Source organism: Myxocyprinus asiaticus, chromosome 43 (genome assembly GCF_019703515.2).
Source record: "Myxocyprinus asiaticus isolate MX2 ecotype Aquarium Trade chromosome 43, UBuf_Myxa_2, whole genome shotgun sequence".
NCBI lineage: Eukaryota > Metazoa > Chordata > Actinopteri > Cypriniformes > Catostomidae > Myxocyprinus > Myxocyprinus asiaticus.
In genome coordinates, this window is record NC_059386.1 from 31776000 (window position 1) to 31794178 (window position 18179).

General features: G+C 40.0%; 1 protein-coding gene across 5 annotated transcripts in view; it reads right to left on the minus strand.

Moving 5' to 3' along the window:
- Window positions 1-18179, minus strand: part of LOC127434063 (myocyte-specific enhancer factor 2C-like) — a 66678-nt gene that overhangs the window by 19525 nt on the left and 28974 nt on the right. For all 5 annotated transcript variants that reach the window (XM_051686516.1, XM_051686518.1, XM_051686520.1 and 2 more), the window contains one exon: window positions 9322-9525. In XM_051686516.1, the coding sequence (XP_051542476.1) occupies window positions 9322-9525 (204 nt within the window). The remainder of the gene's footprint in view (window positions 1-9321; window positions 9526-18179) is intronic.

Here is an 18179-nt window from a genome sequence, read left to right on the forward strand (position 1 = left end):
TATCACTTTAAGGTTGTTTATGGATATTTTTACTGGAAGTGAACGTCCTGGTATTCTTGTACAATTTGATTGTCAATTCTTGGAAAACGACACCTCACGACCTCTCGTGCCTCACAGCTGACGTGAGCCGATTGCGACAAAATTCCTTTCTGGTACTGTAAAGCCTGCATAGTTTTGAGGATCAATCCAGGGTTTATCCGTGGTGAAAACAGGCCCACATTATGAATTTTGATGAATTCCCTCCAGGGCCTTGCTGTAAATAATCCAACATTATCATGTCATGTCTTTACATTAATGTACATGTGATCGCACAACAGGCTTGCACTGTGCCATGTTTTCCATTGTAGAATATTCAGTATAGAGGACAGTATGGTTATTCATGTTAAATTATTACTGATCAAGACACTTTTGAATACAAAGCCCCTCACTGTAGCCCAATAATGGGCTCTTGTGGGCCCCAATTGTTCATCAGAATTAACTGTATTTGACACTACGCTCTGCCAGAAATAACGACTGAACTAGCTTAACTAGCCATAGCAGCTTTGATCAGTTCAAACAGCAATGAGAAACTAGAATTTTACATTTTCGTAATAAAATGTTAGTGGTGCTTGCCCAAGAAGTTGTGAATGATTGCTAGGGTGTTAGCTATACACTTGCTAGGGTGTTCTAAGTAGTTTTTTAGGCTGCATTAACGTCATGTTGGAATTACATGAGATGACAACTCAGAGCTGTTCGTTTCTAAAGCAACACTCATAATGGCAAAATAGATCCATGTTTGGCTGTGGTTGATAACAGCAAAATATGTAATCACTATATTGATTCACTTCTCTCTATACACTCGCTGAGCACTTTATTAGGAACACTATGGTCCTAATAAAGTTCCCGACGTGGTCTTCTGCTGTTGTAGCCCATCCGCCTCAAGTTTCGACATGTTGTGGATTCTGAAATGCTATTCTGCTCACTACAATTGTACAGTGGTTATCTGAGTTACCGTATCCTTTCTGTCAGCTCGAACCAGACTGGGCTGCATTACACAAAAGCATCGTAAGCTTAAGTTGATAGTAGAGGCCATTAGCGCCAATGGTTTCTACAATCTACAGAGGCTTACAATGCTTTGGGAAAAGCAGCCCTGGCCATTCTCTGTTGACCACTCTCATCAACCAGGCGTTTCCATCCACAGAACTGCGGCTCACTGGATGTTTTTTTATTTTTGGCACCATTCTGAGTAAACTCTAGAGACTGTTGTGTGTGAAAATCCCAGGAGATCAACAGTTACAGAAATCCTCAAACCAGCCCATCTGGCACCAACAATCATGCCACGATCGAAATCACTGAGATCACATTTTTTCCCCATTCTGATGGTTGATGTGAACATTAACTGAAGCTCCTGACCCGTATCTGCATGATTTTATGCACTGCAGGCAAATAATTGGCTGATTAGATAATCGCCTGAATAAGTAGGTGTATCTAATAAAGTGCTCAGTGAGTGTATGTTCTTGCAAAATTTTCAAGAACAAAAAGCGCTACAGGGTTTCTATCCACATATTTTTAAGCAAATTTTGGGATACTCCATAAAAACTTCTGGATGGAAACACCAAGATGCAAATAAATGAAAAAAACATATATGCTTGCTTGAGGTGGATAAAAATCAAGAAATCGATAAGAAGACATGCGCATAAACAACGGTGGAAACACATTCAGCTAATATATTCCTATAGAATTTAGATAGGAATATAGATGCGCATTAAAAGTCATGTAACTTTGGATCAACAAGCCATGTGAATACATATTTCACTCAGAGAATATCATCAATATCTTTGCATCACATCAATATCAATATCATTGCACTGCATAAATATCATGTCATTTATTTCATTTCATAAGAGCCAGAGTGGCCTCAACTTTCATTTTAATTTTGTGCCTATTTCCCCAGAAGTGACAATTTGTTCTCTGAAACACACGGGATGGAAACACTGCTTTATTCGCAAAATATTTGATATAATATTCCATATATTACATTTGTAACTTGGATGGAAACTAATGGCTATAATAACATTTTATTTCAAACAGAAATATACGTAAATAACTTTCATTTTTAGGTTCTTTCTACATCATGTCACGGCGGTTAAGTCGGAGTTTTCATAGATTTTAGATTTCACAACTTGTACTTATGAGTTCTACAAAGATGTGAGTGGTTTTACAAGTTGAATTCTCGGAATTACAGTAATTCAGACATGAACACACTATTAGCCTGTGGCTGTGCAGTTGCTTGGGTGTTCTGGATGGTTGCTAGTGTGTTGCTGGGTGGTTGCAATGTGTTTACTGGCCCAAGTCAAAAGAGCCCACCCCCAAGTCTCTATGATATTCTGGTCCTGCCAGCTGAAAATGTGAAAATTAAAAATCTGACTGCTTAGAAAAGTAATAGTGCACCTCCCCTCAACAAGCTTCACGATTTGAGGTATCATTCATGTCCATAGCACAAATGGTGCAGGACGAATTACGCGGCAAAGTTTGATACGTGGGTTGGTTTAGGGCTTTGTTAAAATCCCTAAACATAAGCTGCTATTAGCAACAGTAACAGTATACTTGTCTTAGAAAGCACCACTAATAAAGCTGCCCTCCTTTCACTCTTGCACATTCTTTTTCTCTCTCACCCTCACTGTCAATTAACAGCTTTTGTCTTTTGAACTCTTTATCAAGGGCAGCATATCCGGAAAGAGGCCATAACGCCTTGATAAATGGTATTGTTATTACGCCAACAATTAGCAAGACGTCTCTTTTCAGAGAGGAGAGAATGCTGGTAAAACTGAACTACTCTGTGCTGTGTTGGCTCAGTATGGGGTCTTGGAAAACCTGACTCACACAAACAAGGTTCAGATTATTTGTGGAATGTAAAACCTGCGGTAAATACTGCGTTTCAAACTCTAAGCATGAGCAGATCAGAACAATGACCTAAATGTGGGCTGAGGTCAGTGCACGCTTGAATTTCACACTGTGTTTTCAAGTTTACATTGCTGAACAGATGGCCTATATGAGACGACAGAAACAGCCAGGGAAGTGCAGAAGAGCATGCAATGAGAAGTCACGTAATCAAAAGAACTCTTCATTCCCTTTCTTAAAAGTGTGAAAAAACCACCCTATCAAGTTTGATTTAAGCTTTAGTGAAGTACGCAGCTGTCTGTGGTCGCCCTGAGGTCTTGATCAACATGCAGTTTTTCTCAGATGGAAAATCGAGGGAGGGGGGAAACAAGCAAGGGTGTCCTCTCTCCAGTACTCCACACCTATTCTTCTCCATTTTCCTTGGCACGACTGCTGGGCCAGAGCTATTTTTAGCTGTGCTGCTTTCTATTTTTAGAAAACTACCAGTTTTGAAGTGTTTAATGGGGAGGGACCACATTGAACACAAAGGGCTGGAGGGGGAGGGGCATCTGGCACACAACCTGGGCATCTGCTCCTTATTTGAGATGCTATGAGAACCTCAGCCACTCTCTGCCTGGGACAGAGAACGAAAAAGGGCCAGCAGGGTAAGGAATGCGAAAGTCCTCCATCGTATAAATAACCGCGAGTCTAGGGCCAAGAGCGTAAAATACAACACGTTGTTAATAAGTGAAGCAGTAAACTCATGTTAACCCCTTTGTGGAAAAAGGAGGGGTGAAAGAACGCAAAACAAAGACATCTTTGTTTGGTCAAATTCCAGCAGAGATGAACTGCGTACATCACAGATTTCTTTCAAGTGCGTGTAATGTTTTACAGTTCTTTTCACAGTTTTCTACACAATCAAAACTCACATTGGTCATTTTCTTATTCTTTTATTACATTATTTTTATGGAGATAACTATGTAAGTCCATTACACATCTCTCTGGAATACTTTATTCTGATTGGCCAGTCACCGCATTATGCAGTCAAACATTGATCACAAAACTATTAAATTAACAATTGTCCCAGGCAATTGATTTTCGACATAGCTGTTCTAGTTTTATTTCTCACATATTACTCCGTGCCCTTTATTCTTACATTATAAAATAATTTAAACTTAAATCAAATGTCTTGTCAACTAGTTACTTGATGAAATAGCCACACAATAAGCACGATAATGCAGAGTCAACCAGTCATTATCGCAAAATAAACTCTTTTGGGGTGATACAAGACTGCCGCTTGACCAACTGTCCGTACGTTATCCGCTACATATCTCCTACAAAACATTTCTGACGATTCAACTTAACGTAAAATACGTAAACTGTATTTTATCAAACTGTTGATAAGATCAAAGTGGACATTTTCTGTAACGCAACAAGCTCTGGTTCCTGGCATCGTCCTTATGTTGTGATTGCAATGTGATGGTGTTAACACAGCACAGTATTAACCAAGCAAATCTAATTAGCGATTTTAATCCGTCAATCGTCATCAAGGTTCAGCGCCAATGGAAGATCGAGAGTTCCTGCCATCGTGTGTGCAAGCAACCAGCACTTCTGTCTAAAAAATATGCAGGAGAAACTAATTACTTCTAAACATAAATTTAACCAAAGACGTAACAATTAGCACACTGGAATGTGGAACGTTTACTTTACAATAAATCTTTTTACACAAAGAACTGTGAGCTAAAAAAAAAAAACACATAAGTAAAATGAGGGTAAGTAGATGATGACCGAATTTTCATCCCTTTAAGAATGCACTGGCATGCATCTACATGAAGATAAATTATCTAAATTAGGAGAGCCGAAAAACGTTTGAGGCAAATGTACCTGAAATGGAGCCAGTTTATAAAGTAGGTTGGCAATGTTTTCTTCGTTATACATTTGAAATAATATCAATGTGCCAAATGCTTGAGACATGTTTTCTCAGAGGTTTTTTTGTGAGTGAAATTGGTGGGGCAGGGCCATAGCAAGGTAATCTGGGCGCCCTGACTGTATCTTGCTCTGGGTCCCTTTCCTATTAAAAAATACAGTTTGGAATTTGTTATGGGGCCCCCTGGACTTTTGGGCCCCTAGAATCGTTACCACCTTTCACCCCACTAGCTACGGCCCTGTGGAGGGGGGGAAGGGTTGTCACCTCCAATATCTTCCAGCACAACACTAAACACCAGAGATCAACCACCGTGCGCCCAGAGCTTTTCTCAATCTCATTAGCTGGGCCTGTAGTCATTAACAGCGCGACCTTTGGAAATAATTAACATTTTCCGTCCTCGCACCAATGTTCTCGGTAGCAGAGGGGAAATCAAAAGGTGTGGGGTCTGGGAAGTGTGTATGTTTGGGGGAGGACATTGGGTTATAGGGCACGCTGTCAGTTTTAGGATTAAAAGAAGCATTTTTAGATTACACTAATCAAGGAAATGGGATTATCTTGGCTCCTTGCTGGCTTGGCTGTGTGTGCATGAGATTTGCCTCATGGAGACGCGATGTTTCTTCTCTCATGTGGCAAGCCATTTTGTTTTCCCTCTAAAGCAGTGCGACTAAACCTTTTTGACTTCAAGACCTTTACACTGAGCAAGACGATATTCACAGGCCCCCTCCATCCCCTTGATTTTCTTAATTAAAAGTTATTTCAAATGTGCACACAGTTGTTGTTTTTTTTTGTTTTGTTTTTTTATGCTATTTGACCCTTTGCTAGGCCCCACCTTAAAAGTGTTACTGACCAATCCTATTTTAGCAAGTGTTGCTTTCTGCCATTTTCATCTTAGAAGCGTTTGCTTTTTTCCATTGAGAGTCTATGGGAGTCATGTGTGTTTGGTTTTAAGTGTAATTTATCTAAATTATCCAGAAATATGGAAAAGAAATGTTGGGTCACTTATAATTGTGACATGCGGTACCGAGACAGGACACGTGTTATTTTTCTCTTTTTTAAATCTTTAAATAAATCTTGAGAAGAGCATGCTGTGGATTTTATTGCGAAAAATGTTTTTTTGTAATTCATATTTTTGTCTTGTTTTCCTGTTAAAATATCTAAATATTCTTAATACAAGATATTTTACTTGACAAGCAAAATGGCATCAGAGAAATCTGATAAAAATTTAAAACTTAATGCTTAAAACAAGAAACAAAAAAAACTCTGCAAATGGTGTAAGAAATGTAAACTTGTTTTACCTTTGAAATAAGTTCATTATTCTTACCCCATTTGCAAATAGTTTTTTTTTCTTGTTTTAAGCATAAACCACTAAATTTAGTTAGATTCCTCTGAAAACAAGACAAAATATCTTGTGCCATTTTGCTTGTCAAGTAAATTTATCTTGTTTTAAGAACATTTAGATATTTTTACTGGAAAGCAAGACAAAAATACTAATTAAGAAAATGATTTTTTTGAAGTGTTAAAGTATGTGTCAGTCCTCATTCCACAATGAACATGTATAACATCAGTAAAGACACCTACATTTGCTCTGAGGTGATTTAAAGCTAATAACTTTTTAACGTTGTTTAATTTACGTATTGATTCAGGTCAAAGTGGAGGCGATCGCAAATGGAGTTCACAGCATCGTATTAAGTGTGCTGTAAACGCGTTAAGAGTAGTTCTTTTCACTTCTGCTAATGTTATCAGATGTATCTGTGTGACTGTGCTAATCATTTGCCGTCATTTTGATTCACAATCTCCACAGTTTTTAATCACATTACGGTGAAATGTAACAATTTCTTTGAAAAAAAGGTCAGATAAAAATGCTTTGCAACGTCACACTTCATTCCAGCCCACGTTTGAATAATATCCATTCAATTTATGAGAATATTTGGCCAAAAACTGTGCTGTTCATCCATTCAATCTCCCACTCATTCCTATGGGAAGTTCTGCTAATCTTGTCAGAGTGAGCAATGGTAGCTAAGGGGGGCGGAGCTTGGCAAAGCTTTTAAACAGAAATAGTATTTTTGAGAAATATGTTTAAAATGATGTACACACATATGAGATGAAAACTCTAGTCAAATCAGTCTTAAAGAAAAAGCTGCTTCATTCTACATATGGTGCTAGATGCAAATTCATCACATGACCTGCTGAATATTACTTGCTTTCATCTCAATAGCTTTCACTTGTGGAATAATTAAACATGGCTGACAGGGAAATTTTTACAATGACATCAGTAACTGAGAACTTCTGTTTTTGGGTGATGCTGCATCTACGCCGCTAGATCAGTGCAACATAAACAGGAATTTTACGTAGTGCACCTTTAATATAGCTTAATTTTAAATAATTTTAAGTCAACTTGACCTCAGGGCCATTCTCGCAATGTACTGTATGTGTTAACATTGCACATTGCCTGTCGAACAATGTTGCACAAGACAAGTCTAATTTTAATAACAGAGTTTACATTTGCAGCTTGTAACTTTATGTGTAAGTTAAGTGAGTTACAAAATAATAACCAGTTCATGCTTCAATGCACAAAGATAAAGTGATCTTTCAGCACAATTGAGCACTTAGATGCCCCTTTTCAGCAACATCTATACGGTTATTCCTCATTTTTATTGCATGTTTTTCTACTCACCCTCATGCCATCCCAGATGTGTATGACTTTCTTTCTTATGCTGAACACAAACAAAGAATTTTAGAAGAATATCTCAGCTCTGTTGGTCCATACAATGCAAGTGAATGGTGTACAGAACTTTGAAGCTCCAAACAGCACATAAAGGCAGCATAAAAGTAATCCATACGACTCCAGTGGTTAAATCCATATCTTTAGAAGTGATATGATAGGTGTGGGTGACAAACAGATCCATATTTATGTCCTTTCTGACAATAACTTTTTGGACCGTGAAAGTTCTGGCCATCATTCACTTGCATTGTATCGACCAACAGAGCTAAGGTATATATATATATATATATATATAAAATCTTCAATGTGTCCAGCAGAAAAAAGAAAGTCATACACATCTGTGATGGCATGATGGTGAGTAAATGATGAGACAATTTTCATTTTTGGGTGAACTATCCCTTTAAGCCAGTAACTGGAGAGTGTTTGTTTGTGTGACACCACCAGGCCTCTACACAAGTCAATCGACGTCTCTCTGTGTTTGTACTAGAAAAAGGGACTTTTCCAGGGGAAATATTTTTCTCACAGTTCCCATCGGGAGTGCCATGGCCCTTCATACATGTGGGGTGGGAACCTTCAATTTCTCTCGTCCCTGTGAGAGCCCGTTGCTTCCCAAAGTCAGGCTTGACAGGTGGTTTGTGAGAACTGAAGGGATAGCTCACCCAAAAATGTCGTTTACTCAGCCTAATGTTGCTCCAAACCTGTATGACTTTCTTGCTTGCATGAAACACAAAGGGAAAAAGTTATATCATGAAAGTGAATAGTGACTCTGGCCTGTCAAGCTCCAAAAAGGACAAAACAAACAAACAAAAAACACTATAAAACAACCATAAAAGTTGCCGGTACGACTCATGCACTATATTCCAAGTCTTATCAAACCATTTGATCGCTTTATGTGATGAATAGACCGAAATTTTGTTGATCATTGATTTGATTTAAGAGTGAATAACAACTTAATTTTCAATCTGTGATCAAAGTGATCGTATGTCTTCAGAATACTTGGAAAATAGTTTAGAGTCGTTTTAGTTACTTATACTGTAGTTTTATGGTGTTTTTTTATTTTTTTTATTGGAGCATGACAGCCCAGAGTCACTATTCACTTACATTTTATGGGAAAAGCAGTGTGAAGATTCTTTCAAATGTTTCCTTTTGTTTTCCACAAAATGAAAGTCATACTGAAGCGACATTAGGGTGAGTGATAACAGAATTTTTATTTTTGGATTGAAATATCCCTTTAACCGTGCAGTCGCTGAGCTGACAACAGTTCTGCAGTTGCACTTTGGAGGCAATTTCAGCAAAGGAAGCTGGTCTTAAATTAGTGAAAAAGGAAACCTTAACCTCAAGAAGCCTGAAACTGGCCATGTGACCTTTTCAAGAACTCACATGTTACAAAAGGTGGTAGGGATGAGCAAGCAAGATCTTAATTCTCTTGTACAGACCACCTGGCTTGGACAACGGCACCTTACTTGTCTTCTTAAACCTGTTGCGTAACACAGGAATTTCTGAGGAATACAGTAAGTCTCCATTCCTGTCCTTTAGCTTTACCTGAGCTGCTTTAAAAGACCGCAATGCCATGTGCCAAACGTCTGTTGCAAGGACAACATGCTCCCAAACAAATCACAGCGAAACAAGGGCCAGGTGTCAAATCCTGCAACTTATATACCCTCTCAAAATAAACGAGTTTGTAAAACAAATGCATTTGATCAGATGTTCTAGCATTTTCAAAAGCCCTACATTTATCCTAATTACTGGCAAAGAGAGTAACCATCTCTAGTTAAGCTTAGTGTCATCCCATAGTTTTAAAGAGAACTCTTACCTCCACAATGTCCGAATTCGTCCGGCTCTCATGGGGCTCGTTGTACTCTGTGTATTTGAGCAGAACTTTGTCCATGTCGGTGCTGGCATACTGGAAAAGTTTGTTCGTGCTGTTGAAGATGATGAGGGCAATCTCACAGTCACACAGAACGCTCAGCTCGTAGGCCTTCTTCATTAGTCCAAACTTCCTCTTTGTAAATGTAACCTACGTGAATAAAAGGACAACAAAGGGGTTACTTCGGGTTTGATTTGATTTATTACCTGTCATTCAATGACATAGACAAGAGATAATATTGATTTGGTTAATTTTTGATTTGGTCTAAGGGTCTAGGTTGTGCATTTGTTGTCAACCCAACTGAAAAGACCAGCATGTTTTGGACTTTTTATCCTCTAGTAAGGCATGTTACACCAGGTTACTTCTCTGAGGACTTTACAAGTAGTGTACAGTAAGTAACGTTTTATAAAAAGTGACAGAAAATATATCAGACGTACAGTACATTCCTTTTTGGCATGCTATTTTGTGTTTTTCCACTATTATTGATGTAATAGTGAAGAAATGAGAATAAAAGATGGAGTAAAGAGGGGGCAATCAGAAAGTCCCAAGCGGATTCAAACACACCCCTACTGAAAAGACCAGCATTGCTGGTCACCAGCTTATGTTGAGTTTTAGGTGCTGGTCCCCCAGCATGGAATGCTGTTATGTTGGTGACCCCTTCAGGCTTTAAACTAGCTTAACCAGCTTCATCAGGAAGACCATGCTTGTCATCCAGCTTCACCAGCTAGGTTTTACTGGTGAAAAGCATGGCTACGTTGGTCCACCAGCTAGACCAGCACCAAACCAGCTCTAACCAGCATAAACCAGCCTAGACCAGCATGGGAATTGCATTCTGGTTAAGCTGGTCTTTTCAGCAGGGACATCGCCCATGGCTCAATGAGCATGTTTACATGCACAATATTATACCAATTTTGACACATGACCCCGATTTCACGTTGCAAGTAAACACCTCTACCGGCGTTCTTCCCAGCAATGTGCGCAAGTGTTGTCAAAAGCAGAGAACAATCCAATGATTTCAAGTCTCAAGTCTCAAGCAATGGTTTGTTTGTTTTGTTTACAATTCTTATGTTTTTTGTCTTGGATGTTGTCTGCCTTATTGTCTACGACAGACAAACACTTTTGGACATTGGTTCAGCGATCTCACACCGAAAACCGGAATTCACATTCCTCAATGCCGACCCGCTGTTTACAAACACGCAAGCGGAGCCCTTTGTCTGGGCAGCACGGCCGCGGAAACGCAGGAGGAAAAGGGGAAACAGAGCCGGCGTTCTCATCAGAGTAAGACGCCGCGCAAATCGACCCCCGCTACCCACTATTCTACTGGCAAATGTTCAGTCTCTGGATAACAAGCTCTGCGAGCTGAAAGCGCGGATCTCTTTCCAACGAGAGACGAGGGACTGCTGCATTATCTGCCTTACGGAAACTTGGATGTCTGCGGAGATTCCAGACTCAGCCATTGAACCCGCGGGGTTCTCCATGCTCCGAGCGGACAGAGCGAAAGACCTCTCAGGTAAAACTAGAGGAGGTGGTGTATGTTTTATGATCAACAAATCCTGGTGTGATCAGAGGAACGTACATTCCATCAAGTCTTTCTGTTCTCCTGATCTGGAATTTCTTATGCTTCTGTGTTGACCATTCTGGCTACCGAGGGAATTCACAGCGGTCATTATCACTGCTGTGTACATTCCCCCATAAGCCGACACAGACCGGGCACTCAAGGAACTGTATGGGAGTATAAGTGAGCAGGAAACCGCGCACCCTGAGGCCGCGTTCATTGTGACCGGGGACTTTAATAAAGCCAGTTTAAAATCAGTCGCACCAAAATATCACCAGCACATTAGTTTCAACACACGAGGGGACCGGGTTTTGGACCATTGCTACTCTCCGTTCCGGGATGGCTACAAATCCCTCCCCCGCCCACCATTTGGCAAATCGGACCACTCTTCCATTCTGCTTCTGCCCGCTTACAGGCAGAAATTGAAACAGGAAGCACCCACCCTCAGAACGATCCAGTGCTGGTCGGACCAATCAGACTCTACGCTACAAGACTGTTTTGATCGCACGGACTGGGAGATGTTCCGGTCCACCTCTGATGACGACATCGAGCTTTACGCTGATAGCGTAATGTGTTTCATCAGAACGTGTGTAGAGGAAGTGATTCCGACCAGAACTGTGCGAATCTATCCGAATCAGAAGCCGTGGATCAATAGCGATGTTCGCGCGGCACTTAATGTGCGGACCTCCGCTTTTAATTCCGGGAACCCGGAGGAGCATAAACAAGCCAGTTATGCCCTCCGAAAAACTATCAAAACAGCAAAACGCCAGTACAGGAGTAAGATTGAAGGACAGTTTAACACCACCAACTCTAGAAGCATGTGGCAGGGAATTAACATCATCACGGACTTTAAAGGGAATAAAAACTCCGCCATGAACACCGCTGCCTCTCTACCGGATGAGCTAAATACTTTTTATGCTCGTTTCGAGGGAAATAACACCGCCCTCGCGGAGAGAGCTCTCGCGGCTGAAGCTACAGAGGTTAGTTCACTCTCCGTCTCTGTAGCGGATGTAACCCGATCCTTCCGACGGGTGAATATCCGCAAAGCCGCGGGTCCAGACGGCATTCCGGGCCGCATTATCAGAGCGTGCGCGAACCAGCTGGCTGGTGTTTTTACGGACATTTTCAACCTTTCCCTCTCTTTGTCTGTAGTCCCCACATGCTTTAAAACATCCACCATTGTGCCTGTTCCAAAACAATCAAAAATAACGTGTTTAAATGACTGGCGTCCTGTTGCTCTGACCCCCATCATCAGCAAATGTTTTGAGAGACTAATCAGAGATTACATCTGCTCTGTATTACCACTCAATCTTGACCCGCTGCAGTTTGCATACCGCAACAACCGCTCCACTGATGATGCCATTGCATCTACACTACACACTGCTCTCTCCCACCTGGAAAAAAAGAACACTTATGTGAGAATGTTGTTTGTAGACTACAGCTCAGCATTCAACACCATAGTGCCCTCCAAGCTAGATGAGAAACTCCGGGCTCTGGGCTTAAACAGCTCGCTGTGCAGCTGGATCCTGGACTTCCTGTCAAGCAGACGCCAGGTGGTTAGAATAGGCAGCAACATCTCCTCATCACTGACCCTCAACACTGGAGCCCCGCAGGGCTGTGTTCTCAGCCCACTACTGTATTCCCTGTACACACATGACTGTGTGGCAACACATAACTCCAATGCCATCATTAAGTTTGCTGATGACACGACGGTGGTAGGTCTGATCACTGACAATGATGAAACAGCCTACAGAGAGGAGGTGCACACTCTGACACACTGGTGTCAGGAGCACAACCTCTCCCTCAACGTCAGTAAGACAAAGGAGCTTGTGGTGGACTTCAGAAGAAAAGACAGAGAACACAGTCCAATCACCATCAATGGAGCACCAGTGGAGAGAGTCAGCAGCTTCAAGTTCCTGGGTGTCCACATCACTGAGGAACTCACATGGTCCGTCCACACTGAAGTCGTTGTGAAGAAGGCTCATCAGCGCCTCTTCTTCCTGAGATGGCTGAGGAAGTTTGGAATGAACCGCCACATCCTCACACGGTTCTACACCTGCACTGTGGAGAGCATCCTGACTGGCTGTATCTCTGCCTGGTACGGCAATAGCACCGCCCACAACCACAAAGCACTGCAAAGGGTGGTGCGAACTGCCAAACACATCATCGAAGGTGAGCTTCCCTCCCTCCAGGAAATATATACAAGGCGGTGTGTGAAAAAAGCTCGGAGGATCATCAGAGACTCCAACCACCCGAGCCATGGGCTGTTCTCACTGCTACCATCAGGTAGGCGGCATCGCAGCATCAGGACCCGCACCAGCCGACTCCATGACAGCTTCTTCCCCCAAGCAATCAGACTTCTGAACTCTTGATCTCCCACGATCAAAATACATCAGCCCTGCACTTTATTACTCTTTTATCTCACACCGGACTGTCATAAATTATATTACTGTTATTATATTATGTCTCTCTTAACAACTGACTATCAACCGACAGCCTGAATGTCAATACAGTACAATACTGTACATTCTATATATATATATATATATATATATATATATATATATATATATATATATATATATATATACACACACACTTTTTTATATATTTTTATTTTTTAATTTTTATTGAATAATGTGTATCTATATAGTATCTATATAGTAAAAAAAAAAAAAAAAAAAAAAAACAGCATATTGTATACTGTACAGTGTATGTTATTATTTGTATATTGTTGAGTGTAATTATGTGTATAACAGATGTTTAAATTGTGTTGTGTTAATGTGATGTTATTGTAAATTGGTATATGTCTCATCACTGTCACGACTGCTATGTTGATCGGAACTGCACCCAAGAATTTCACACACCATTGCACTTGTGTATATGGCTGTGTGACAATAAAGTGATTTGATTTGATCATGTAAACACGTTTTTGTTTGTGCATTGTCTGATTTTTTGAAAAAGCTAATTTTTATAATCGTATTGGTGTTAGCTGCGCTAAATGCTAGGCTAACCGCTAAGCAATAGTTCCAACATAGCAATATATTATTTGTGGTTGTAGATTGATGCATTAAAATACTAGCATAACGTGACTTAATTCAGTTGTGTTCTAATTTAATTTTAATTTCTTAAAATTATCATGGCTTGCAAACCAGCCTCATCAAAATGAAACTTTGTAAACGCTGATGTTAGAGCGTACATGACTCGGTCTGTCCAAAACAAAATAGTTTGACAGGCTTCTTTGGTTAGAGAGCTATCAGTGCTTGGCATGCCATACTATATTTAGACTAGGGAGTTCAAGGTGAAATTCTGCCCAGCATGCTACACAAATTGAAAGCCCCTGGGTGGCAGGGTTCATTGGATGGCTTTGGCTAATGCTGACCCAGCATCACCTAGGCACGCCGGCAGCGGAGCATACGTTCCAGTTGGAAAGGACAATTTCCCAAAGACACCATTTAAACCTTCACAGAACAAAGTGTCCATCTGTGATGAGATGGCAATGAAATTCAGAGAAGAACAGCAGTTTGGTTGGCACAAAACACAAAAAATCTTGGTTGGCAATAAAAAGAAAAAATCTTGAGTGTCTGCTTGATATATTCAAACTCTGGATAATTAAATTCTGATATCAAAATGCTAAAAGTCCAGCAGAAAATGTTATTGCTAAGAGGTTGATCTTTTATAGCTCGTGAGACTTAATGGAGTTCTCAGATATGTCTCATTTAAATTAATGTTCCGGGTTGAATACGAGTTAAGCTCAATCAACAGCATTTGTGGCATAATGTTGATAACCACAAAAATTGACGTTACAGTAAGGCTCTTACAGTGGAAGTGAAGGGGGCCAGTCCATAAAAGTTTCAAAAGTATAGCTACAAGACGTAAACCTTATATGTGTCAACATGATTTTAGTCTGATAAAATAACTAACTAATCTTATTTGTGTAAAACTATTTCCCATATTACAACTTTGTTATCATGACGACTTAACGGCACTAAACCCTGTAATTTAGAAAATGCCGTAACGCTGGTAAATCCCTGCTTTCATCACACTAAAATCATGTTAACTCATATAATGTTTATGTCTGGTGTCTATACTTTTTAAACAGTGTGTATTTTATTGTTTTTTGACTGGCCCCATTGACTTCCATTGTAAGTGCCTTACTGTAACCATGATTTTTGCTTGTTTTTAAATAAATGAGGGGCAAGTCAATATTATTTTTTTGTGGTAATGCCGCAGAATAGGACAAATAAATATAGAAAAACAGACATTTGTTGACACAGCAACAGTATACAGTAGAGCTATAAAATGGATAGCATAGTTCAGATAATTTGGGCTTGGAAGAATTTGACGAGAAATGTTTGAGTTCATATAGAAATCTCTGACTCTGATTGCAGACATATCTTGACAAATCTAAACACCATTTTTTGATATTGTTGAGATCACGTCTGAAACGCTAGAAGAGACGCATGTGTCTTTTTCTCAGGAAAAAAAACATTTGAGAAGCAGGAGACTTGTTTTCCATTTCTTCTCTTTCCTTTCTAGAATAAACAAATGAGATATAAAAGAGATTTGTATTTCCCTCAGGAGTGCAATCCTATACGCATGTCAAAGTGCTAAACACATGTATTTGAAGACAGTAATCCACAAGACTTGTGTTTGTGAGTTCCTGATCCCTGTGCGTGAGCTTGGACGTCATGCATTCTGTCACAAACAAACTCCACCAGGGCAATCTTCTCACTCCTACTGCTCTGCATGCTGATGTTCTCACCTCCACAAGATTTAGATTACACTCACACACACGCATGAACTGGGAATGACAGATGTCTTACACGTGCTCACTGAAACGCCTACACACACATGAAGACACCACCTTTCAAACGCTACATGCATTCAGCGCCACACATCACACTGTCTTCAGCCTGTCTTGATTTACCTTAGATGTCTGAGTCATACAGACGATTTTTTTTGTTTTGTTTTCCTACATGCTTTTTTTATGCCGAGTTTTACTTCGATGTATCTAAGCTGCAGCTAACTTTAGACAAGCGTGCGGTCCCAGCAAAGAAGGATGTGAGGTTATTTCACAGTTTTGCAGTAAGTTAAAGGAGTAGTTCACCCAAAACTGATGTAGTACCCATTCTCACGTTGTTCCAAACAAGCTGACTTTCTTTCTTCCGTGGAACACAAAGCTAAAAGTTTAGCAGGCTGTTCACACTGCTCCTTTCCATAAAATAAAATATACATATACACCGATGAGCCAAAACATTATGACCACTCACAGGTGAAGCAAATAACGTTGCTCATCACCTAACAAGGCCACATGTCAATGTCTGGGTAGATTAGATGGTAAGTGAACAACCAGTTCTCGTAGTAAACGTGTTGAATGCAGTAGAAATGGGCAGGAGTAAAGACCTGAGTGACTTAGATGAAACCTGCCTTGGCAGGTTGGCGCTGTTTTGGCAGCACGTGGAGGAGCAACAGCATATTAGGCAGGTGGTCATAATGCTTTGCCTCATCAGTGTAAACATAAACATATACAGTAGTGACTAGGGGCTGTTAAGCTCCAAAAAGCACAATAAAAGTAGTCCATATGACTCATGCGCTATATTCAAAGTCTTCTGAAGCTGTACGATAGCTTTGTGTGAGAAACAGACCAAAATGTAAGTAATCATTAACTACAAATCTTCCCTTATTGGCCGCCGTAGCTCTCAAATCTCGTTTGCACATCCGCATTATTCAAACTTGCCCCATGTATTTGGTCGCGTGACACGTGAGAACCAATGGCATTCAGCATAAATGACATCAAACCTGGCGTGATGACATTTTTGAAATTACTCAAACACAAATGAGATTTGAGAGTTGCTGCAGAAGTGGAAGATTTTCAATGAATGATGACAAAAATATTTATTCTAGCATCCAAGCCATCTCACCTACTTTTATAGTGCTTTTTTTATCCTTTTTGGAGGTTGACAGCCTACAATTATTGTTTGTTTTTATTTTTTGAAAAAGAACAACGTGAAAATGCTTCAAAATGTATACTTTTGTATACCTCAGAAGAAAGAAAGGCAGGTTAGGAACAACATGAGGGTGAGTAAATGATGACAGAATTAAAATTTTTGGAGTGAACTCTCTCTTTAAGACATAAACAGCATATCAAAGGAGTGCTCCACCATCACGACACGGGAAAGGGTGGGAGGTGAGAGTGGCTAATCATGCCTCTGCACTGGGGGTCAGGAAGCACATTTGAATGCATTTCCTGCCAAAACAGGAAGGGTTCAATGGTTTCCCCTCCACAATGGCTTTGGGGGTGGGGGGAGAAAACGTAGATGACAGCTAGTCATTTATCCTGTGCCCTGAGCTTAATTAGTGTTGTCCACTTAAACACAAAGGCATTGCTCAGAACTAAAGAACACTACATAAAGCAGCAATCTGAACACTTAACATTTCTTTTGAGCACTCTACTGACGATAAACACACTCATCTCAGATAAAGATACACACAGTCTTGTTTATAAACAAATAAAGGTTCTTCAGTGGTTCTTTGCTGTATCTTTTCAAGAACCATTTTCGCTGTATGGGGTTTTTGAGTTGGCTAATTGGTTCTTTGGAAATTAAAAAAGTTCTTGATAATGATTCACACTAGAGGTCTGCTACCCAAATCGGACTTGACAGGAACCGACAAACTGTCAGGTTTTCGGTTGGGTTTGGATGAGCTTTTTTAAGTATAACTTTGGGTTTGAGTTTGTAATTATTAAACAAATAAATTATTAGAATATTGTTATTCTACAACTTTGTTTAAGGTTTTTTCAAAATCCCTAAACGAAGACCCATATTTTCTGAACGTAACACTTAGAGCTTTCAAGCTACATCCACCAAATTTAGTACAGACCTTCAGACGGTCTGAAGACTGGACTAGTGTGCTATGTCTTTTCTAACTGATCAGACTTATGGTTTTTGCACTGCGGATGATCAAAAATGGGAAAAATACCATAGACTTACACTGACGGAATGTTCGAAAGGGCCAATGGAATGCTCGTTAATTCAAACTCCAGCTGTCAAAAATTCAAATGTAAACAAACCCACAAAAGGCCTTTAAAGGTGCTTTAAGTTCTTTCAACTGTATCCGATATTTTATCTGAATATCTATCTAGCTTGCTAGCTGTTTGTCTTACTGTAATGTCTGCATAACCATCAAAATTAAAACTTTTTTAAACTATCAGACAAGGGTTTGTCAAGCCAATATCAAAGTTTTTCTT